General features: G+C 59.1%; 2 protein-coding genes across 2 annotated transcripts; both read right to left on the bottom strand.

The window, feature by feature from the left end:
- Positions 1-1,275: 1,275 nt before the first annotated feature.
- E2F2 (E2F transcription factor 2) lies at positions 1,276-9,179 on the bottom strand. The gene is made up of 6 exons (XM_054395214.1): positions 8,895-9,179; positions 3,251-3,338; positions 2,601-2,820; positions 2,337-2,495; positions 2,041-2,155; positions 1,276-1,749 (listed from the first exon to the last, which is right to left on the bottom strand). The coding sequence occupies exons 1-6, from the start codon at positions 9,177-9,179 to the stop codon at positions 1,276-1,278; spliced, it is 1,341 nt and encodes a 446-aa protein (XP_054251189.1).
- Positions 9,180-15,292: 6,113 nt separating this feature from the next.
- Positions 15,293-16,468, bottom strand: ID3 (inhibitor of DNA binding 3). The gene is made up of 3 exons (XM_054395387.1): positions 16,017-16,468; positions 15,750-15,821; positions 15,293-15,378 (listed from the first exon to the last, which is right to left on the bottom strand). Exons 1-2 carry the CDS (start codon positions 16,338-16,340, stop codon positions 15,765-15,767), a joined length of 381 nt encoding a protein of 126 aa, XP_054251362.1. The 5' UTR covers positions 16,341-16,468; the 3' UTR covers positions 15,293-15,378; positions 15,750-15,764.
- Between the last annotated feature and the right edge of the window lie 7,470 nt (positions 16,469-23,938).

A 23,938-nucleotide genomic window follows, 5' to 3' on the forward strand; every position in this document is an offset into this window, starting at 1 on the left:
CGATGCGGGGGCTGAGGGGTCACAGCCCGGTCCCCTTCCCAAGCCCGGAGAGCGGCTCAGGAACCCCTTTGCTGGGGTTGCTCTGCCACCTACTGGCCAGCCCCGGGACTGCGGGAGGCGGATGTATGACCCACCCCCATTTCACTGTTCACAGAAAACCAGCCCCTCACAACTCCAACCTTTTATTTAATTCCACCCTCTCCCGGGCAGAAAACATCAAATGCCACAAGTTTTGCCATGCCAAAACCAAAATACAAACTAAACCCCACTCTGACCTAGGACACTCCCAAGGAGAACCACGCCGAGGCAGGACAACTTAAATAGACTCACTCCAGCTTCCCCACCCTCCCCCCCCATGCCAGCGCCATGCTGAGGGGAGGGGGGGTCCCCTATAAATAGAGTGCAATAAACACATATTGAGCAAAGACAGCCTCTCACCCGTGTCCTGGGGCTCATCCCACACCACATCCCATGCCCCTCTCTGCTACAGCCATCAGTTGGCAGCGTCCCTCCACTCCTTGCTATGCTCCAGCCTTGGTCTTTCCAGCACCAGTAGCTTCAAGAGGTTGGAAGGAGCTGGTAGGGTCTGGGGAAGAGGTATCACAGCCCCGCCCCCTCCTCCCCTCCAGGAAATATGGCTCCCTGTCCTGACCAGGGATTTGCTGGAGCCATGGATTTCAGAGACTGCAGGTGCAGTGTCCACACCTGAGCTTCAAATTCATCACCTAAAGGTGACATCAACATTGAGGGCAAAATTTGCCACTCACAGCAACCCAGTGTGACCCCAAAGAAACAAACCCAGCTTGGGAGCAACTGGAGGGCTCCTAAAACATGATACACCCCCAGCACAACCCATACTGGGCAAGGGCTTCTCTTCCACCCAAAGGCACCCCTCACCCACCCTGTGCACCCAAAGACACCACCGGTCCCCCCTGCAGCTGCAGGGTGTGTGTGGGGGGTTATGGTGGGGAGCACCCCCTGGTTTTGCAGCAGTGCTGGGACTGGACTTGGCTGGATCCTTCCCACAGGCTTATACCTCCCTGGGACACTGCCAGAGCCCAGCAAGGTGACAAACACAGCCCTCAGGTGACAACCAACCCAGAAGAGTGAGGAGAAGCCACACAGGGTGGCCAACACAAGCTGCCACCACCCCCCACTCCCCCTCTGACAAGCCAATACTCCCCAACCCACCTCCCACTCTCCAGCTGCCCTGCAGAGACCCCATGCACTCAGGACACAAGTGACTGGAGGGGACAAAGGCACTGGTGGGGGGGCTCAGGCATTCAGGAGGTCTCCCAGGTCATATGCCTCAAAGAGGTCACTGATGCCCTCCCCCTCCAGCCCCCAGAGAAAGTCATCCTGCTCCAGGGGAGGTGAGAAGGTGACAAAGGAGCCTGAGTCCAGGTGTGGAGGGGTGCGGGGCAGCTGGTCCTCCGTCTGCTGCAGGAGGGGCTGGGGGGAGCCCAGCAGCCCAGCTTCCACCTCCAGCAGTGAGCTGGACACCCCTGGGATGGTGAGAGGCAGAGAGGAAGGTGAGGAAGGGGTTCCTGTGCCCCCCCAGTTGTAGGGTGTCTGTGGGGCTGGACCAAGGCTATTTGGCAGGGAAGGGGGCGAGGCATGGTCCCATGGTGGGGTGTCAGTGGAGGGGACACCACGATTCTTGGTGTGGCTCTCCTCTGTGATCTCCTGCGGGCAGAGGTACACCTCGATGGGGCCATTGGTGCTCTTCAGGTAGAGCTGGAAGTTGTCCTGGGTGGGGAAATCAAGGCTCAGTGGGGGCACCAAGGAGGTCACACATATCACACCCCACTGTCCCCAACCCATGTGGGGCCCAAGTAGGGCATTGTAACTGCAAAAGGACCAGCTCAGGGTCAAACAGACCCTTGGAGACACCCCAAAACTACCCAGGGTCATGCTGGGCTGCACCCTTGAGAGGCTCCAGATAAACCCAAGGATGGTGCAGATACAGCAGCCCCCACACCACTACCCTGTTGCAAGGAGGGCAGTGGCTCCTGGCCCCAGTGCCTGCCCCACACACACCTGGCTGAAATCTGGCACCTCCAGTTGTGTCTTTGGAGGAGCCTTCACAGCAATCAGCGTCTGCTCCTGGAAGTGGCTGATGGCACGGAGGTCCTGGTAGGTGACATAGGCCAGCGTGGGCACAGACAAGGTATAGGAAAAGGAGGGGCTGTGACTGGGATGGCTCAATAACCCCCCAGCATCCACCTCCCTGGCAGGAGAAGACAAGTGGAGGAGACGGACTCTGAAGGGTCCCCCAAGGCCGTCTTCCCTGTCCCCAAGGCACCGTCCCCCCCATCTCCCCCCCACAAGGATATCTCTGGTTGGCTTCGTTGTCAATCAGCTGCCGGAGGTGCCAGCTGGCATTCTGCAGGAGCTGGTCCAGGCTCCTCTCGCCCCTGCCCAGCTGTGCCAGCTCTCCCTGCAGTGCCTGCTGCTTGGCCGCCACCGCCGCATCCTGGAACATGCCTGTGCCCCTGTGGGGGGAGAGGACACCTGAGCCACAGCCCAGCCTGCACCTTGCCAGGCCAGCCATGCCTTAGCCTGTCCCAGGTGCCATGCCCAACCCCAGCGCAACTCACATCCACTGAATGTGGTTCTTGGACTTCTTGCAGATCAGCTGGATGCCCTCCAGCACGTTGGTGATGTCGTAGATGCGGCGCTTCTGCACGCCCAGCACCTCGGCCGCGCCATTCAGGTCCACCACGCCCTCGGGGGAGTCGCTCAGCAGGCGCAGGAACTTCTTGGTGAGCAGCCCCAGGGACGTGTGGTAGCGACTCCTCTCCCCGGGAGACCTGGGGGCTGCAAGTAAACGCCCCCCGGCCACCATCTCCTTAGCGTGGGATGGAGGTGACAGAGTGCTGCATACAGGACACTGCTCCATCCCCTCCGCAGGGTGGGGCGTGGGGTGGAGGTGACAATACTGAACCCGATATACCCCTGTCCCCTCCTTAGTGTGGGACAGAGGTGACAGTGTGCTGGACACACTGGGGACATTGAGCCCTGTAGAACCCTAACCTGGCAGAAGAATAACCCAGAAAGGGCCCACAGGGGTCTCTGCCAGCCCAGGGAACTGAATCGGCTCCCAGGCAAGGAGGGGCTGAGGGCTGGGTGCTGCTCCCATGGTGCCACCTCGAGTCACTCTGGGTGGGGTCAGAGAGGACCCTGATGCAGCTCTGAGAGGGAAAACAGGGTCTGTCCCCTCCTCCCAGTCTCACCCAGCACCACTTACTCCTGGGGCTGGGGACCTGCACCAGTGTCCTGCCCTTCCCCTTTGGTGTGCGAAATTCAGGGCCCTCCAGGTCCAGCTTCCTCTTGGCCTGGAGCAGGAGAGAAAACCTCACGTCAGGGCAAAGAGACTCCCAAGCTCCCCCCAGGCCATCAGCTGAGCCCTGGGTACCACAGCCTGGGGGAGGGAGGATCTTGCAAGAGACTCTTCAGTTGCAAAACCCCTTCTGGGATGGGCTTCTGCAGCACCCACTGAGAGCTGGGTGAGGAGATGGGGGGGTCCCAGCAAGCACCTCACCATGGCTTCCTGCCTGCTTCCTATACAGCACCCCAGCCCCCCCAGCAGCTGCAGGACACCCACTGGGCTTTCCTCTCATCCCCAGCTCCTGGCACAGGAGGCTGACCCCTGGGAACAGTGGCAGCTCCAAGGCTGGATCTCACCCTGCCAGCTGGCTCTTTGGGGTGCAGGGTTTCACCCAACAGTCCCCACCCCCACCACAGCTGGAGGTAGCCGAGGGCACCCAGCTGCCACTGACACACCTGGGACCAGCGAGGCTCAGCCCTCCCCAGGGACCCGTGGGTGCCCTGGACACCTGCACCCAGCTGGAGGAAAACTGGGGTGGGGGGGGGGGGGGGGGGCGGGTGTGTGAGGTGGGGAGGTACTGGTTTCTGGGTGCAGAGACACCTCCCCGCACAAGCCGCCCCTCACCAGGGCAAGCAGCTCCTTGAAATCAACCCCAACTGACCTGCCAGCATCACCTGGGGAGAAGAAAGCCAGGAAAAGGGAAGCAGCAGAGCGGGTGCAGAGAGGAGCTGGGGGGTGTCACAGAACCACCCCCTCCAACACATGCGCATGCCCCAGGACCCCCCCACACCTCCAAATACAAGTAGGACTTAGGGGGGACACTTTGGCTCAGCAGCCAGGAGCAGCCCCCCAGCCCCATTCCCCCAGTACCTGCTCCCAGGCTGGGCTGTCCCACAGAGCCCCCCCCAGCGCGTCCCGCATGGTGCCCAGCTCCCGGCACCAGCTCTCACAGCAGCTCCATGGGGCACACCCCACGTTTTGGGGAAAGGTTGGGCACACCCCCACTTTTTGGGGAAGGGAAGGGTTGGGCACCTCGGCTTTGTTCCCACCCGAGGAGGCCGGCGGAAGAGGTGCCGGGGGCTGTTTTCCTCCCCCCCAGGGAGCCGGCTTGATCCCAAGCTCCTGTGGGAATCTGCTCCCTCCCTCCCTCCCTTCCCCAAGCAGGTTTTCCCCAGCCAACGCTCCCCTATCCCCTATCCCCGGCCCCCGCGCCCCCGGATCTGCCCCCGAGCTGCCGGCACCCCGACGGCTCCCGCCGAGCCCATGGGAACCACCTGCCCCGGATCAGACCCCACACATCTGCCAGCACCATTTGGGATGGAGGGGCGGGGGTGGGGCATCGACCTGAGCGCTCCCCCTCCTCCCCCCATTCTGCTGGCACCCAAACCTTTGCTTCTCCAGACACCCATGGCTGTGCCCACTCGTGTGTTCCCGTGGCAGATCTGGGGGGGAGGGGGTGTCAGCTGCACCCCACCTGCCCAAGCAATGGGGAGACTGAGGCACAGAAGCAATGTGGTGTCTCCAGTCACCTCTGACCCCCAAGAACCACAGTCACTAAGGTGGTCTCTCCCCTCCTCATGTGCAGGAGGGGGTAAAATGGGACCCTCTGCTCCCCCACATGCAATTTGGGGTTGGGGGTACACTTCGGTGGGCTCAGGCATTGCTGGGACACACCAGAAGGACAATGGACAAGAGGGTCCCTCCTGTGTCCCAGCTGCTGCCCACCCCCCAGCCAGGTAGGATTAGGCACACAACAGTTGAGCGGGGCACAGCGAGGGGCTGCCAGCACCCTGCCAGAGCTGGGGAGGTTGGGATGAACCAGAGCAGACGAGGGAGGGGGTCAGGGACCAAACCTCAAGACCCCTGCAACTCCACTCACCAGCCACCATTCCCAGGATGGGGACACAGCTGTTACACTCCAGTACGATGCTGGGGGTGGGAGAGGAGGCTTGACTGTGCCCTGGGCAAGGGCAGAAGCTGGCTGGGGAGGGGGTAAGGCACTGGGGGGGGGCAGGCTGGGCCTCCTGCCAGCTCTGCCTGCCAAGCAGCTACACCCTGCCCAGCCCAAGCATCAGAACACCCCTTTTCTCCGGGGGGGGCATGGCAGGCTCCTACTGCCAGCACTGCCTTTCAACAGCACCCACTGCCTTCTCTGGGTTTGCCCAGGATCTCCCTTACTCCCACCCTGTGCCACAGCCCTGCTGCCTGCCCCTGGGTGTGAGAACACAGTGCCCAGGGATGAGCTGGCAGGGGGGGTGCGTGGAGCACTCAGGGATCATGCCCCCATGCCAGGGACACTGCTCATGCCAAAGGGCTGCTGGATCAGCCCCCCCACCCCCCACTTTGGGATGGCTGAGGACTAGTGGGGCAGGGAGGCAGGGCCAGGAGGATGCAGAACACCCACATTTGGGGCAATCATGGAGCTTTCTGCCCACCATGGGCAGAGGAGGGTGGCTGACCCCAGCTCAGGCCCCAGGATGGGGAGACCACCCTACAGTGGGGAGGAAGGCCATGCTCCGCCCCCCCCCCCCACAAGAGTCTCATCCCAGCAGTCCCAGCACAGATGGAGAGGGAAGGCCTGGCTGGAGACATTGCCCAGGTCAGGGGAGCTGGAAAAAGCCCCTCAAAGGATAAAAGGACCCTCCCCAGCTCCCTGCACCCCTCAAATGCCCTTCTCCTGCCCATGCAGAAAAAAACTGATGGGATTGAGGGGGAACAGGATCACCCTGCATCACCCCAGAAGAATCTGGGGTGCTGCCAAGCAGTTCCCCACCCCAGGGCTGGGCTCCAGCCCAGCACCCACAGGGGCTGCCACCCTGGGTGCTCTTTGCACAGGTGGCTCAGCCCTGCCAGCTGGAACCGAAACAACGGCAGACTCTGGACACCTCGTCCTAGCATGGAGCAGGCAGGGACAGCCTGGAGCCCACAGGGCTCTCTCCAGCCCTGAGCCCATATAGACATCCCATGACCCCTACAGAGATCCTCTAGGGCCAGCAGCAGGGATCCTGGTAGCCCTATGGAGATTCTGTAGGGGTCTGCTGAGGGTGGGATTGGTATTGCTCCAAAATATTCAGCTTTTCATGGGGGCAAACACATTTCCCTGCTGCAGAACCCTCAAAGGAGAGGCTAAAGGAAGTCTGTTTTGGACCACGAGAAACAACTCTTCCTGCTCTCCCGCTCCCTCCAGCTGGACCAGGAGATCCAAGATCATTTACAGGTCACAAAGCCATAAAGCAGCTGGGAGCAGCCACGGTCGCCCTGCTGGGAAGCGCTCCTCACCTATCAGCCCAGATCTTCACACAGAGGCTGTGCCCAGACACAGGGTGTGGGGCACCCCAGCTGCTGCAGCTGCCACCATCGTACTGGGACTGGGAATGGGGTCACAGCATCAGGGAACAGGGTGGGGGCAGAGGTCAATGCCACCTGCAAGCTACCCGGGGAGACACAGGAGCACCTCATGTCCGCAAGTGCCACACGAGCCCCTCTCAGATCCTGCTCAGAGAATAGTCAGAGCACTTTGTGTCCCCAAGCGTTCCATGAGCCTCCCCCAGATCCCATTTAGGGGACAGTCGTGGGTGACAGCACCCTGAGCATCTCCTGGAGTGAGTGATGATGGTGATGACACAGAGGTCATTAGCCAAAATCCTCTAACCCCAAGCATCACTTGGGGATAAGCGCTTCACATCCCCGAGGGTACGATGAGCCTCCCCACACCTCACTCAGGGCAGGAGCACCCTGAGCATCTCCTGGCATGGGTGATGATGGTGGTAATGCCAAAGAGGCTGTTAGCCCAAATCCAGATCCGCAGTGGAAATGGGACTGTGAATTTCTGGGGTGTCACTGGGGGAGGAAGCAGCAAAGGGTGTCTCTCCGTAAGAGCAGCCCCTGCAGCAGAGGATGCAGCATCACACATGGTTTGAAGACAAAGCGGCCAAAGAGGAGACAGGTGGCCCCAGAGCCCCGAGGGACAGCGTTTGCAACAGTGCCAGCCAGCATGGCATGAATCAGGAAGCAAAGACACCCCCCCACACACTTTTCCTCCAGCCATGGCAACACCCCCAGCTGGCACCAAGCATCAGGGACTGGGGGAAGGGGAGGAATAAATAAATAAATAAATAAAGGCTTGAAAAAAATTGGAATGGGAGTTAGCAGGGTCTGGGATCTCTCCCAGGATCTGGGGGAGAACAGAGGCTCACAGTGAGGGCTGGACAGGTGCCCGGGCAGGAATTAAATGCCAGCTGCCAGCAAGGCTGAGCAGCCAGGGGCTCACTGGGGGCCATCCTGAAGGAGAGCCGGGATGGGCAGCCATGCACCCCAATGGTGGGCATGGGACCAGCACTCAGCCTGGGTCTTAGGTTCCTGTTTAGGGCAGTGGGTGCTGAGCTTTGCAAGCCCTGACCCCAGGATGGGTGAGAGAGACACAGGCAGGGCCAGAATCCCCCTCCCCATGGTAACCCCCACCAGGGTCCCTGCCTCAGAGCCTTGGGGTGTCCCATGGAGGACGGAGATTGCCTCAAATTCACACACACCCAAAAAAACCACATTGCAAACCCTGCTGTGACCACAGGCAGGAACCCAGCTGGGGGCAGGGCTGCTGAGCCACCCCGGCCCCATGTGCCCACACCTCCCTGGGTGACAAGTCATTGTGTCACCTCGGGGGTCCTGGTCCCAAAGCAGGGAGAGTCACTGGGCAGGTTGGGTGCCCCAAAAACACACAGCAGCACCCAGCCCTCCCTTCTTCACATGAAAGAGGGTTCATAGAGTTACGGAATAGTTTAGGTTGGGAAAGAAGCTCAGAGCATTGAGTCCAACCAAGCAGGAGCCCAGCACTGCCAGGGCACCGCCAAACAATGGCCCTCAGCACATGTCCACGGTTTTGAAAGCCCTCCGGGGATGGGTTTGACAACCTTCAAGGGGCAGAAACCTCCCCTGGGGTAACCTGAGGACATTTCCTCCTATCCTGTCACTTGTTCCTAGGGAGAAGAGCCCAACCCCCATCTGGCTCCAGCCTTCTCTCAGGGAGCTGTAGAGAGCAATGAGGTCTCCATCAGCCTCCTTTTCTCCAGCCTCAACACCCCCAGCTCCCCCTCCCCAGCTCTGTTCTCCAGACCCTGCCCCAGCTTTGTTGCCCTTCTCTGGACCTGCTCCAGCCTCTCAATGTCCTTGGAGTGAGGGCCCCAAAACTGACCCCAGGACTCAAGGTGTGGCCTCAGCAGTGCCCAGCACAGGGGGACAGTCCCTGTCCCGCTCCTGCTGTCACACCGTGGCTGACACCGGACTCGGCACCAGGACCCGAACCGTGACCCGGAGGGGACAAGGAAAAGGCCGAAAGCCGCCGACAAGCGGAAGGCGGAGCCGAGGGAAGTTGAGCAAGAGCAGAGCCACTTCAGGGCCCTCGACTGCCACCCCCTTGCCCCGAGGGGACATCCCGGGGGGTGCACACCCCAAGAGCAGCTGCACAGTTTGGAAGGTGGGGGGGATGTATGCTGTGCACCCACTCGCTGCTCCCCCCAGACCCGACCGAAGCGATTCCCAAAGATGGGAGGGGGTACAGACACCTTACCGGTAGCCGTCCCGCCGAGGCCGAGCAGAGAGTCCTGAGCTGGGGTCCTTGGGGGGTGGCATAAAGACCCCCACCCCTGAAAGGGGGGACGCTGACAGCCCCCAGTGCATAGGTCTGGGTGATGCAGCCGGTGGATAACAGGGGGCTACCAAGGCTGGAAGTCCCCTGCTCCACGGAGCCCATCACCGACATGACCTTCTTCGGGTGATGGGGAGGAGGGGGGTGCGGGAAGGTGGTGCCCCCTCTCCCCGGGGCGGGGGACACTCCCCTGGGGAGCCGCAGCATTGCAAAGTCCTTTCCGAGAAGCCGGGGGGAGGCGGAATAGGAGCACCCCGCGATTTTACAGCAAGAGGTGGGGAGGGGGGTGTCACAATCTCAGCTGTGGCATTTTTGGGGAGCAGGGGACGGAGTTGGGGGGGACCTGCCGGGCTCTGACATCAGCCGGGCTCCGAACCACCACAACCCCCCCATGCAAAAAAAAAAAATGCAGAGAAGCAACGCGGAGGCAGCGCCACCACGAACCAGGCGGGGGAATGAAAAAAGCGCCCCCAGAATGATCCCCGGGGTACTCGGGCTTACGAAGAGCCCCCTGCCCTCCCCATGCCAGCTACACTCTCACCCGTTCTGCCCGGCCCCGCTCACTCCTTTCGCGTCGGTTCTTTTTTCTTCTTCTTTCCGCCACCCCACCCCTTGTTGTGTTTTTTTTTTTTTTTTTTTTTTTTTAAGCGCCAACCGCCCTCCCGCGAAATTCGGATTTCCCGCGGAAAATGCCGCGCTTTGATTGGCTGCTGGTGCCGTCAAGGCCATGCCCCCCTTCACCCTCCCGCCCCAGCTGACGGCACCGCCCCGGGAGGGGCCTCGAAGGGGCAGCGGGAGGGGGGAGAGGGGGTGTAATGCAAATCAGTAGGGCGTGGTCCGGATGGGACCACCTCTGGGGGCCGTGACTGGGGAGGGCACTGGCCTTGGGCGTTATTAATTATTAATTAAAGAACGAACCCAAGCCCAGCTCTTTTGGGTTTCAGCCTGGAGGGAAGTGATCCCTCCTGCCCTGTACCCACTGCCCCCCTGTCATCTTCACATCCCTCCCCACACCCGTTGCTCCCCCACATCCTTGTTGCTCCCCTTGTCTCCATCATCTTCCTATTCTTGGTGCCTCCTTGGCCCCACTTCACTTCCATCCTCATTGTCCCCCTCTCCCCATCACTCCCCCATCCTCACTGCCCCTCCGTCTCCATTGCCCCCATTCCCGTTGCTCCCACCCTACCCCCATCTCACCCCTGTCCCCATCACACCCCCATGCCCATCACCCCTTCCTCCCCCTTGACTCCCCTTCCTCACGCACTTCCATCCCCAGCTACCTGGGGTACAGGGTGGTTTGCTTCTGTTTGAGAAATAAAACATTTTGGGGTCCTTCAGCTAGAAGCCACCTTGGGCAGGGGTCAGCACTGTTTTGGGGAGCAGGAACCCCAGCAGGACTCATCGGGAGCAGATGAGACCCTCAGGTTCGCTCACAGCAGTTCACCCAACCTGTCACCCGCTGTCCCCAGCACAGCCATTGGCTACCCATCACATGACCTGGGGGGGACATCAGGTTTCCTCTCAAAGAAAGGGGAGCCCAGCAAGCCACTGCAGTTGATTTCTCTCCAGCACCTGGCTGCCCTCCATCCATTCTCTCACCTACCTCTGTTCCTTCCTCTCCAGTGTTCTTCTCTCCATCGTTGTCCACTCCAGCGTGAGGCAACTTCATGCCCAGGGCTGGGAATGTTCAGATGGACTTCCTTGCAGAGAATCCTCCTTTGAAGGCTGACAGGCGTGGACACACCCAGCACCGTGCCCTCTGCTACCGATGAGCCTGGATACCAAATTCCAGCTCAGCTTTTCCAGGAGCCTCCAGACATTTACCTCTCACCCTGTGAGGGCTTTGAGGCAGAACAAAACCCCTGGCAGCAGTAAAGCAACCACACAGCTGGGCACCATTTCCTTGTGCCAGGAGCACAGCTGAGCTTGGCAGCCCAACCCACTCAGACCTTCATCTTCCTCCCTAGAAGGAGGAGGCAACCACTGTCTGGATTTCAGCTCACAAAGCCAATGCTGTGCATGGCAGGGTGCAGACTCCCCTGTCACCTGTCTGCCTTGGGCTGCCTTCAGCTGGGTGACATGGGACAGGAACATTGAAGGAAGGGAACTACCCAGTTTCTGGGAGCTCAGGCTGGCAGGTGGCCCTACCTCCTGCAGTTTGGACACAATGGAGATGATGTCCCCACACGTCATCAATGTGCCCTTGCTGAGGTAAGGGCTGTCCAAGAAGGTGTTGCAGAAAAGCTTCTGAGTCAGCTCATGCTCCTGCACAGCCAAGGGAGGAGTTAGGAGCATTCTTCACACACACACACACACACACGCACACCCACACCCATCTAATCCTTCTTCAGGAGGACTTCTACAGGCTTTCCAGCCATGGCTCTCCACCAGCAGTGTTCTCTCCCGTACCAGAAGCTGCAGGCTGGTATCTCCCTGTGTCGCCAATGCCTCTGGATGGATGACAGGCACCAGCTTCCACACCACAACCCAAAAGGGACAGCTTGCTGGGGGGGGGGGGGGGGGGGGGGTGTTGCCTTGGCTGATCCCTCCACATCCACCCAACAACTGAGGCAGCAAAGAGGGAGAAGGTTTGAAGTAGGTCTTACAGGTCGAGCTGTTTGTACTCCCTGACATTCTTGTTGCCTTCCAAGAGGTGTTGGACTCCATGCAAGGTTTCCTCCCTCTGCTCGCCCAACTTGCTGTACGTGAAGAAGTCCTGGGAGATGTATGTGGAGCCCCCCCACTCCTCACCACCTCCGGGCTGAGCTGAGGGTCCCTGTTGGCTTCACCATTTTCCAGCTGGAAGGCTTCGCTGGCACGGCGATGTGAGCGTGTGAGTGGGACCCCGGAGGAGGTCCTGGTCCCTCCCGGGGCTCTCCCTCCTCTGCCCTGGAGATGGCAGCAGCGAGCCGTGGAGCAGGGGCCTGTACGGCCCCGGGAGTCCTCGGCACCCCCGGCGCCGGCATCCCGCGGCCGCGACAGCCGGAGTCGCTGAGGGAGCGTGGGATGGAGGGGTGGATAACTCTGTGTGTGTGTGTGTGTGTGTGTGTGTGTGTGTGTAACTGTGCGTAGGCACACGTTTGGGTGTCGGCAGGCAGGTGAGGGCACACAGACCTGTGTGTGTAAGTCCGTGTGCAAGGGCACACAGCTATCGAAGTGCACGCAGGCACATGTAAGAGCACAGAGGTCACTGCCCACAGACACGAGCATGAGCACACACAGGAGTGTGAGCACACACGGGTGTCTAAGCGCACACAGATACGTGTGCACACGACACAGTTCATGTGCATCCAGGCTGAGCTCCCACCCCACATCCCCCAAGCACACACGTGTGTCCCCTCTCCCGCACGCGTGTCCCTCTCACACATGCGTGTCCCCGCTCCCGCAGACGAACACGGCCGTCCAAGGCCAGGCGTGTGAGCCGGGGGGGCCGGGGAGGGGGCAGGCCTTGGCCGGGGAAGCAGCAGGAGGAGGAGGGAAGTGCGGCTCAGACAGTGCGGCGCCAGCAAACACCTGCAAACAGCTCCGGGCACACAATGGCAAATACAGGTGGGGATCGGCTGCCGGCAGCGCAGCGATTGCATCAGCCCAGCGCTTGCCAAAATCTTGGCCAACGAACCGGCCCCGTTGGCCAGCGGCCCACCTGGCCACTGGCCTGGGCCCCTGCTTGGCCTTCACCTCTTTGGGGTTTGGGTTTGCTTTCCTCCTCCTCTGGTTTTTGCACCCATAAACCGGGCAGGGAACAGCAAAGCCCTGGGAAGCCCAGCATAGGGTGGGGGCCGGGTTTATTTCTTGCGCTAGAGCCACGCCCCAGGGAAATCCCAGCCCCAGCAGGGCAACTGGGGCTATTTTTCGCCTTTTTTTCCCCCTTTCCCCCCCTTTTTCTTTATTTTTCCAAGGAAAGCCTCAGCATCACACCATAGCCCAGGCTGTGAGGGGTTGCAGGCACGGTTCGCAGTCCCCACCTCCCAGTCCTCCGACCATCTCCAGGGCCTGGGAAAGGCTGTTCCGGGAAAGGCATCGGGATCCGACCACCACCTGGGACGAGGTGATGGCCCTTGGAAGGCTTCCCAGGAGCCAGCGCCAAGCCCTCACCCTGCCAAACCCGGGGCAGCCCTCAGGAGAGCCGTGAGCCCCCCAGTCTTGGCTGAGGGAATCCCCTACCCTGACTCCCCGATGAGGGACAGTACAGGAGCCACCTCTTCTCCCACAGGCTGGAAGTCCCCATCCAGCTCCCCAGCACTGCGACTATCCCCAAAGCCACTCCAGGACTGGTTTCTCCACCACCACCACCACAGTGCCTGTTCTCACCGCTCCCTGTCACCCCAGTCCCAAACTACGCTCAGTAGCTGCTTCCCCAGGGCCAGGATCTGCAGCACCATCATCCCAGCTGAGGGACCCAGGACAAGTTCGGGTGCTCACACCACAAGGAGACCATTTTTTAGCTACCAAACTCCATCCCTGTCCCCTGGCTCAATCCCAGGGTGCTTTTCCCACCCATCCCAATTAAATCCCTTTGGCACTTCAGCAGTGCACAGCTGGAGGACAACAACAGCAGGGTGAGCATGGGGACGCTCACCCTGAACACCCCCCATTTGGCTTTTCCTCCCTGGCTAAAAGCAGCAGAGATGGCAAAAGCCTATTTATAGCCATTAAAATAACAGCAGCTCCATTCCCAGCAGCAGTGGTTTCCAGCCCGACACCCTCACCTACCTCCCACCACACTGGGGTGTCACCCTGTCCTACCCCGTCACCCATCCCAGGCTAACGGAGGGTAGTCTACCCTCAGGGAGCACAGGGACAGGAGTTTGGAAGAAGGCAGGGAGGGATGTTCCCAGGGGTTCATGATTCACAGAGATGGAGGCTAAAGTCATTGCATGTGGGGGAAGGTTTGCATGACCTTGTGCTCCAAAATCCTTCCTGCCTTCCTCCTGCTCCTCCTCTTCCCATCATGAAACCCCTGAACTCACCTGGGGAGTACAGCACCTTGAGGACACCCTGATGCCATATAGTGAGTACCCAGGGTGCCTGGCCAAGCCCATGGCACTGAGATGGTTTTACAGGTGGGGGATTTCAACCCTGAGGAGAGCAAACAGGCCTGACCCTGCTCACAGGCAGAGGCCAGCACCCTTCCAAGGGAGCAGGATCCTTCCCAGCTGTGCTGCAGCCACAGGTCCCATCTGCTGCAAGGCCAAAGGGAGACTGCAGCATTCATCCAAGGGAAGGGAAAGGCATTTCTGCTCCCAACACCCCTTCCCTCCCTCAGGAGGAATCCAGGCCATTGCATTGAGTGTGGATAGCACCTGGAGGATTGCAAAGCCCAGGGCAGCTGCAGCCCAGAAACTCCACTTCTCTTGGCAGGAAGGATCCCCAGGGAAGCAGCATCTCCCTTAGCAGCCCACCAGAAACCCAAATCCAGCCCCAAAGCAGCAGGCAGCCTTTTATTATATGTAAATATGTTTTGGTGGTAGTTGTTTTGTTGGCGGTTTTTTGCTTGGTTGGCAGAGTGGAAGCCATTAAAAGCATCCTTTTTTCCCCTCCCCTTCAAGCACTGCAGCTTCATCTCCAGCTAGTCCCCAGCCCTCAGCACCATCTTTCCACCTTCTCTGATACGGAAGAGCAGCACCCAAAACAGCTGGCAGACACCTAGGCTAGGAGCCAGCTGCCCAGGGTTAATTCCTCCCATACCTGAGCCAACATTTCAAAGCCATTAATCAATTAATGAGATTCCTACCATAACCCTGGAAGTTACCATCCAGAAGGGTGTTTTTGGGGGGCTCCCACCACCCCCTTAGGGTGCTGTTCTCCCAACCCATGGATCCAACTCCCAGCCCCTTCCATCCCAAGGAAAAACAATCCAAACAAGACAGATTTTATTGTTCTTCTGTAAAAATGGTAACTTTTATAAAAAGTTTATAAGCAAGTACAAGGACATGGTCGCAGAAATTCACCTTCCTGCACAAAGGTACAAAAACTCATACTCTAGTATAGAGCTCCACAATACAACGAGGCCGTGGCCCCAGTTTCATTCATACTCGAGGATGGACCCACCCCCTCCCCAAAACCCCCCTAAAATCAATCCACCCACCCCTCCCCAGATCCCCTTCAAACATCTTATATAATCCAAACATATACAGACAGCTGCCTCTTCATCAGTCTGTCAGAGAGAGCTCCTGCAGCTTCGGATCCAAAGCCCTGCTCAAGCAGAGACGCTGCTCTCCGTGGAGGGGAGGAGGAGGAGATGCTGGCGGTTGGAGGGATGCGGGGGGGTCGGGACCAGCCGCTCCCCGCGCCCGGGGGAGGCGATGCCGGGGCCGGTAGGTCGCAGACAGCCCGGCGCCGCGGAGGAAGCTGCTATTTATCTCCGGCTGATAACGAACCAGGAACCGCCGCTCGCTGCTGTTTGCTAATTGGCACCGGGAGGGCAGAGCAGAGAGGGTGGGGGAAGGAGAGGAAAAAAACGGCGGGGGGGAGAAACAGGGAGGAGGGTAAGAAAAGAGAGGGGAAACAATGAAGGAGAACGGGGAGAGGTAAAGAGAAAAAAAAAGGAGAAAGGCGTGGAAAAAAAAAGCCAAGGAGGAAGAGAATAAAGAATGGAGAGACAAAAAAAAAATATTCATTAGTCCTGGTGTAACTCCCGGGACTGGGGAACTGATCGGGTTGCATCGGGGCAGTAGGAGTCCCTTCGTGACGCTGGAGGCGAGTGATGGTGGATTGGGGTGCGGATCCTCGCAGGGATTAGAGATCGGAGGAGGTGGGGGCTGGGAGAACACTCACCTGCAGGAGCAGCCATCAGTGACACAAACTTCTCTCGTCTTTGGAGCAGAGATCCGATGCCAGCCCGGCCGCCTGCGGACACAGTGGAACAAGGCTCAGGGTCACCCCGGCAGTGGGGCTGGGGGGCCTCTCCATCTGTCCTTCCACCTTCCCCACCGCACCAGGGCAATCCCCCAACCATCCCGACCCAGACATCGGCACCCCCCTCACCCCCACCCAGTATCTCCATTACATACACACACACTCCGACGTCAAAACAGCCCTTACCTTTAAGGACAACAAGGTGGCTTCCGAGGAATGGTCGCGACCCTTGCCCCCCCCCTCCTCCAGCACGATCTGGAGATCGAAGATGTAGTCGATGACATGCTGGAGGATCTCCACTTGGCTCACCTTGGTGCCCTGCGGGATGCCCGGCACCAGCTCCCGAAGTTTGGAATAACAATCATTCATATCGTACAGCAAGTTCATGGGCTCCTCCAGGGCGGGGCTCTTGTTGTTGCCCCCCCGGGCGATGGCCAAACTCTGCTCCGAGAGACAGCACACGGCCTCGTAGCAGCTCCGGACGGACCGCACCGGGCTGATGGCTTTCATTGTGGTGGTGGAAGCCTGGGGTTCTCGGTGGGTATTGTGACGGCTGGCACGTCCGGGCACCGCGACCACCAGAGTCCGAGTGTCCTGGAGCGCTCGGATTGGCACTACCCCTTACCACAGACCCGAAACCCTTGCAGCTCGCTGGTGCTCTGAGGAAAAGCTCCCTTTCGCACCACCGCTTATAGCGGCAGCGCGGCGACCCCACCCCCTGAATGCTAACGAGCTCCTGCCCCCACCCCTTGTAATGCAAATTTATCGTTAAACCCCACCCCTGCATCTCAGTGTAGCGCTAGACACCCCCCACACGCCCTCACACCCCCAAAAAATGACCCTTGGTGGCCTCATAGCAAGGAATGGTCGGGACACACACACATAAAACCGCGCTGTTCCCTTCGACCCCCCCAAAGGGGTCCTCCTAAACCCTCCAAACACCCCAGTCGCAGCTTTGCCCCCAAACTGCCTCTCCACCATGCCGGTGGGTTTCATTCATCCCAGTGGGATTCCCCCCTATTTTTAGCAGGGGACTAGGGTGTGTTTTCTCACTCCCCTCGGGTTTTACCGGGTGATCCCGTATGGAACCAGTGCCGCCCGCTCCCCAGTCCCTCCCCAGCTGACCTCCAGACTTCCTGGCGTCAGGAATTATCTTGTGACCAGCAGAAAAAAAATTAATTGCGGTAAAACTGAGGTTACGATGGAGAAACCAGATTTAGGTCAGCGCCTGCGAGAGGCTGCGGGGGGGACGGGTAAGGAGGAGTATGTGGCTTTTGGGGAGAGAGGGGTGAGGAGATTTATAGGCAAAAAAGGGGTATTGAAGTGAAGTAAGGGGGGGCGGGGTGAAGGTAACACATCTCCCCCCCTGCCTCCCCAAACCATTGCTGCCTGGAAAAGCCCAAAGCTGGAGGGATCTGGGTCCACGAGTGTCACCGGCACGTGGAGGAGTCCCGGGTGCGGTCGGGGGGGTGGTCTGTGTGACAATCCCGCAACACCCCCACATGGTGAATCCCTGTTAAATACAGGGGTAGTGTCGTGCTCCTCCCCTGCCCTTAAAATCCAGGGGTAACGTCGCCCCATATTCCTCGTGGAATTCCAGGGGTAAGGCCTTTCACCCCGTTAAAATCCAGGGATAATGCCCCTTCCCCTCCCCCCCCGCCCCGTTAAAATACAGCACCACACCACATCCCCGTCTCGTTTTGGGGACATTTCCATAAGATTTTGGTTGCGGGAGGCAAGTGCAGGAAGGAGATAAGACAGACGAGAGGGTGGCGGCACCCCACGACTCCATTCAGGCCTGAGGGTCGCTGTTAATGTGGGGTGCAAGGCGGGGTGGGCAGAGGCACCTGGACCGAAATACTCCTGCCCACAACCGCGATTTATTCCAGAGCTGCCCAAATCCCAGTTCGGTGACGCTGGGGTTTGGTTCTTCTCCTTTAGCCTCTCCCGTCCCCCCCCTCCCCCCCAGCCCGGGGATCTGGGGGCCGTAGGACTGGGGGCAGCCCATTTTCTCCCCCAGCCCGGGAGCTGTTTCATGCCTCACCCCCCCCCCCCCCAAGGCCCCTTAAAGCAGCATCCAGCCGTTGGGGGGTGAGGGTGGATTATTTTTCTGTCCTGTCTTTTTTTTACACTACCCCCTCCATCCCCCCAGTGTCCTGGGAAGTCGCCTCCGTATGAAGGAAGGTGTCATGACCCTCGGTAACCTGTTCTGGGGGTGATAACAGGGAACACCCCCCATAAAAAATGAGAAGAAAAAAGGGAAGAATAAGAAAATAATTTAAAAGGAGAAGAAAAAAGTTCAAAGTAAAATATTTTTTAAAGGGGAGAAAAAAAAGTAAAATAATAAAAAACGAGAAGAAAAAAAGGAAAAATAAGTAATTTTAAAATGAGAAGAAAAAAGTTTAATTAAAAACAAGGAGAAAAAAGTTAAAAGAATAAGGTAGTAAATACCCAAGAAAAATACGGAAAAATAAAAGAATAAAAGCTGTAAAAGAAAAAAATAAACAATTTAAAATTAAAAAGTTAAACCAGCTCTCAAACTTTCAAGAGTTAAAACAACAAAAAATTAAACCGTAAAATAAATAAATTAAAAAACCCTACCCACAAAAAAAAATTAAGCTAAGAAGAAATATTAAGAAACCTAAAAAAAAAATTTAAAAACGTAAAAGGAGTTAAAAACCCAAGAAAAAAAAACTGAAACCCAAATAAAGAAAAATTAAAAACCCCTAACAAAACATTCTAAGCCAACAAACCACTAAACCTCTTTTCCCCCACCCCAAACCGCCTTTTCTCCCAAATTCAGCACCCCCCGCCTCAAATCTCCCCCTTTACACCCTCTCCCCTCCTTCCCATACGCTCCGTCACCCTCATTTCCCGAGGAGAGGGATGGGAGCTGGGGGGGGCTGAAAGCCTGGCTCAGGGGGGTGTAGCGCAGGGAGGGGAGGAGGAGAACAAGGGGGGGCCTGAAGCTTTTGTTCGCAGGGGGGGTTGCTGGTTCCCACAGGCGCTGCCTGGGCGGCGGGTCCCGCTGCCTTTGCCCAGCTGTGGCGCGGGCCCTCCAGCTGTGTTGATCTAACTGCCGGCCCCAGACAGCTCGGCGCCAGCGCCGCGCACGTCACTGCATTCACACAGCGCGGCGTGGCCTCGGCAACCCCCCCGCCCCGGCACCCCCGGCCGCACCCCCGGCAGCCCCCCCCCGCCCCGGCACCCCTCCGGCAGCCCCCCCCGGCAGCCCCCACCGGCCCTGCGCCCACCGCCCCGCACCGGCCGCTGCGGCATTTCCCGGGGTGTGGAGGGGAAAGTTTGGGCTTGGGGGGCTCCTGAGTGTGAGCAAAGTGGGAGCCCTGTCCAGCGGTCACCCCATTCTTGTTGGGGGGGAGAATCGTTGGGATTTTGGGGGGAATGGTTGGGGGTTCCTGAGTGTGTGAGTAAAGGGGAGGTATGGGGGTGGCCTTATCCAGGTGTCACCCCGTCACTGTGTCACCTCTCAGGAGTTTCAGGTGTGGGGGGTGAGTGTCGTTAGGGTGCCGTTCCGTCGCCAGCTCTGTATTCGGGGTGTCCTCGGAGACGGGGGAATGGATTTGTTGGCGTGGAGAGGGAAGAAGGGGGGGAGGAGGGGAGCAGGAATGCTGCGGAGTGCAATGAGTTCATGGGGAAAAGGGCCCATGCTGGGGGTTTGTTAGAAGAAAAAAAGACAAAAAGGAGGAGAAGGAGCCAGAGCTGGGGGGTACCCAGCTCAGCAAGCCCCCCAGAAGCACACAAAGCTCCCCATGTCCCCGGGGAGGGGTCATTGTGTCCCCATGGTACAGCTCAGCATCTCTCCCCAGAACCTTCCCGGGGGTGAATTGCTGATCCCAAGCGATTTGTTCACACTGCAAATGTCTACGGAGGTCTTGCTCCGGGGGGGGGGGTTCACAAGCAGCTGACACCCCCCCCCCCTAATCAACACCCTCCTCAGGCCTGGGCTTGGCTAGATATATATATTTTTTTTTTTCCTTAAATAAGTCGGTACAGGTGGCAGGATATGAAGGACGGAACGTGGGGTGGAAAGGGCCGGATTCAGCCCTGGCTGCCGCGGGGCAGCGAGGGTGAGCATGGGGGTCCCGGTGTTCCTGAGGGGGGGCGAGGGGGGAGGGTGGGGCGGAGAAGAACACAGCATTGGTGGTTTGAGGGTAATTTCTCTCTTTTGGAAGTGAGAGGCTGCCTGGAAGCGCTGGCTGCAGAGAAGGAATTTGAATGGGAGAAGGGAGGGACAGAGCAGTGGCAGAGCGCCCAGGGCAGCTACAAAAGGACAGGCTCGCCCCGGGGGTCCTTTGGCTTCACTTTCGGGATGGGGCCAGGGTATGAATCCCATCACCTGGGGGTCTCTGAAGACCCTCACAATCCTTTGGGAACCAGGGAAGCTGGGGGACACAGCCAGCCCACTCCTGCTCCTCACAAAGTGCAAGTGAGCACTCAGAGCACTTGAATTCGTTGATTTTTGGAGATGCTTCAAGCCCACCACCCAGCCTGGGTGCCCACCACCCAGCCTGGGCACCCACCTGGCGTGGCACAGCATGGCATGGCAGCGATCCAAGGGAGTTTTAGTTCTGGAGAAGAAATCCAGATGTCTGCCCAAGGGGAAAATGGATTCTGACTTCTCTTACCAGCTCTGAGATCTCTTCTCACTTGGTCCCCAGGGCTATACCCAGTGCCACGATGGGCTGTGCCATGCGTGCTTCTCCCCGAGGTGCCAGCTCTCCCAGTTCCCCAATTTGTACCAGGCCTGAGTGCTCCCAAATGGGCAGCAGGTCCAGGACGGGCAGGGATGGGCACCATGGCCCCACTCCAGCTGTTGTCTCACCAAGGACGTGCCAAAAGGCTCCAGCACAGGTTGGCACACCCAGCCTCATTTGGGGGCCCAGTGTCAGCCCCATCCTGGGCCATGATGTTCCATATTTGGGGGTATTTGGAGATTACAAATTGGAGCTGCACAGCTGGGATAGATGTACAGTGACATGAGGGTGACAAGAGCCCATGCACGAAGGAGCCTGGCCTTGGCCCCTGCCTTGCCCATGCTTCAGTCTTACCCTTCACCCACCGCAGGGACCTGCTGGCAGAGCCTGGCAGCGCTGGAGGCTCCGGGCTGGGCGAGGCTCCGGGCTGGGCCCTGCACGGGACTGGATGTGCAGGGAAAGGAGGGGAAAGCTGGGTGGGGCACGAAAGAGCAGCACTGTTGGGAGCAGGCACCCAAAAAGGGGCAGCAAGCCCCAGCTCCGGGCCTGTCACTAGGAGACTGGATCCAGCCCTGGGGTATGTGCAGCTGTTTGTGCACGGGATTATCCCCAGGGACTCCCCTCAGCCCCCATGCCCAAGGCAGGGACTGAACCTCCCATCCCTCAGCCGCCTGGGAGGAGCCTGGCCTGAGCCTGCAGTCAGTGCCCAGCACAGGCACCCCCTGCTGCTGTCGTTAGGGGCCAGAGTGAACACTGGGAGGCATTAGCTTGTTCCAGAGCACCTGAGGGAGAGAGAGGAGCAAACACATCTCCCCATGGGGGTCCATGACCCCAGCCTTGGCCAGCTGCCCAGGCTGGTCAGTAGCCAGCAGCTGTGCCTCAGTTTACCCAAACCCCCCTTCTCCCCTCCAAACCCAGCTGGGGGCAGGGCTATGGTTCCATCTCCAAAGCCTGGAGCACCAGCATGATCTGAAGGAACCAAGGCTTCCCACAGGGAAGCAGAGCCCCATCTCCAGGGCAAATCCTGGGCATCCTCAGCCCCCTGGAGGGAGCAGGCTGGGAAACTTGGAACATCCTTGGATGGTCCCCAGCCATGGGGGGAGGCAGTGGGTCCCACAGGCCTGAGGACGTCAGGCAGGCAGCAGCTATTCCCAGCACCGGGATTCCCTGCAGCTGCTTCCTGCTGCCCTATCTCACAGGCACATCTGGGGGAGCTGGGAGTGGCGGCCCCCCCCCCCCCCAGCACTTCCTGCATTGTCCCCCCCTCCCCCCAGTAACTGTTCTCATGACCTTCCCCCAGGGCCAGCTGGAGCCCCCAACCACAATATCCACCCTAAGCCTGACTCCACAGCAGTCACCATGTCCCATCTGTACCCCTGGAAGGTCCTTAATCCTCCACCCTCAACGATTTTGGGGCACCCCCGTTCTAGGGAGGGGCTGGAGCATCACACCTCTACCTCATCCCAGCAGGGCCAAGGCCAACCATGGGGTAAGGCTGGCATGTGCCATACGACCCCCCCCCCCCCCACCTACACAGTCAGGGCAGGGGGCGGGGCAGTCCATGAGCTCTTGTGGGTGCCCTCAGCAGGGTGGGTGCCAAGGTGCTGTGTCACTGCTGTGGGGGCCCCCACAATTTGGCACTCAGCTCCTGCCTCGTTTTTCCTCATTCTTCCTCCATCCCTTTGATTCTCCCCACACTGAATTCATCATCCCTGAAGAAGGAGGAGGAGGATGGAGCTGGGGAGGGGCACAAAGGCCGCAGGTGTGAGCATCCCTCTCCCCAGCCCCTGCAGGTGTGGGCACTCTGGTGACTCAGAGGAGCCTGCACCCCACTGCCACCATCGCCCTGGTGGCAAGCAAAGGGCCTCCCACCTCCCACGATATCCTCCCAGGGCCGAGGTGTGGTGGCAAGGGGGGGAGGGGATGAAAGGCACTCAAAGGTGTTACTGCCTTCACCACACCCCCCAGAGCTGGGGTGCTCCAGCTCTAGAATGGTCTGGAGAGGGGAAACTAAGGCATGGGGAAGGGGAGCCCAGCCTAGATTTTGTGGGATTGGGTAGGTCCCAGGAGGGGTTTTGCAGCTCCCCTCCAGCCTCCCCCAAATCCCTCCTCAGCCCCCCCAAATTCCTCCCCCCAGCTCCTGCCTCGCTGCAGGATGTGGCTTTGCCAGGCTGCCTCATTACACCCAGAGAGATCGTTGCAACTCATCACAGCCCCCACCCTGCACTGCCCAGCTCGAATCACACTAACCCCCTAGTAGAAAACCTGACAGCAGGCCCCCATCATCCTAACCCCGCCAGATCCTCCTCTCAAAGCACCACAAACCCCCAGCCCAGTCATCACCCCTGACGCAGCCAGAAATCCACATCCCACAGTACCGTGCAGAACAACCCCCACCCCCTCCGGAAAAACACGGCGGGGGGGCAGGGAGGGTGCTGCTTTATCTCGGCCCCATCGTGCCCTAAAGAGGCAGCTTTATTTTTAGCACAGGTGAAAGCCAGGGCAGGCAGCTCAGGAGCTTTTTCCACTCACATCTGCATTTGCACAATTTGGGTTTCCTGTGGTGGTTTTGATGCTTCTCAGCCCTGGCAGAATTGTTGTTTTGTTGGCTCAGTGAAGGGGCCTGCAGACACCTCAACCCCCACCAGGTATAACTGATGCTGGAGCGTCCCCTGCTCGGCCTCCCTGCTCATCTGCCCCCCCAGCACTCTGATTTCTCTGAGTAGGATCTGAGCATCCCCATAGGATGTGGATGCTGCTGAAGGTTTGGGGCTGGACCGCATTTTCCAGCCCTATTCCACCTCTTTCCAGCCCTGGTCCATGTCTTCCCAGCTTTGTTCCATCTTTATCCAGCCCTATTCCACCTCCTTCCATCCCTTTCCCAACACTTTCCATCCCTGGATCCCAGCTTTCCAGCCCCAGCAATGGGAAACAGCTGTTTTTCAGACACTGAATGGAGAAACTGAGGCAGGAATAGGTTCAATGCTGGGGTCTGGGGATTGGAGTCCCAGCGCAGCCCCTGTGGGCGTTCTTAGCTTCAGTGGCCAGGCTGGGTCTAAGCAGGAGGTGAGATGTTCAGGCAGCAAAGCTGGGGGAGGGAATGAAGAGTCAGGTTTGTATTCACCTGCTGAGAACCCCCCCATAGGGGTGGCCTGAGACCTGTCCAGCTCTTCACAGCTGTGCTGGGGTTGGGGTGGGGGGTGTCAGGGCAGCTGAGCCCTGTGGCACAGGCAGTGGTTGGGGGGACAGATGAGAGCATGTCCCCTTCCCACTCCCTCTGACAGAGTTTCTGCCCACCTGGAACAGGTGCCAGGTGAGGGGCAGCTGGAGGGGATGAGGAGTGCCCCCTCCTCTCCCCCCATCTCCTCACCCCAGTCCTGCCCCAGGGCTTAA

Source organism: Indicator indicator, chromosome 33 (assembly GCF_027791375.1).
Source record: "Indicator indicator isolate 239-I01 chromosome 33, UM_Iind_1.1, whole genome shotgun sequence".
Taxonomy (NCBI): Eukaryota; Metazoa; Chordata; class Aves; order Piciformes; family Indicatoridae; genus Indicator; species Indicator indicator.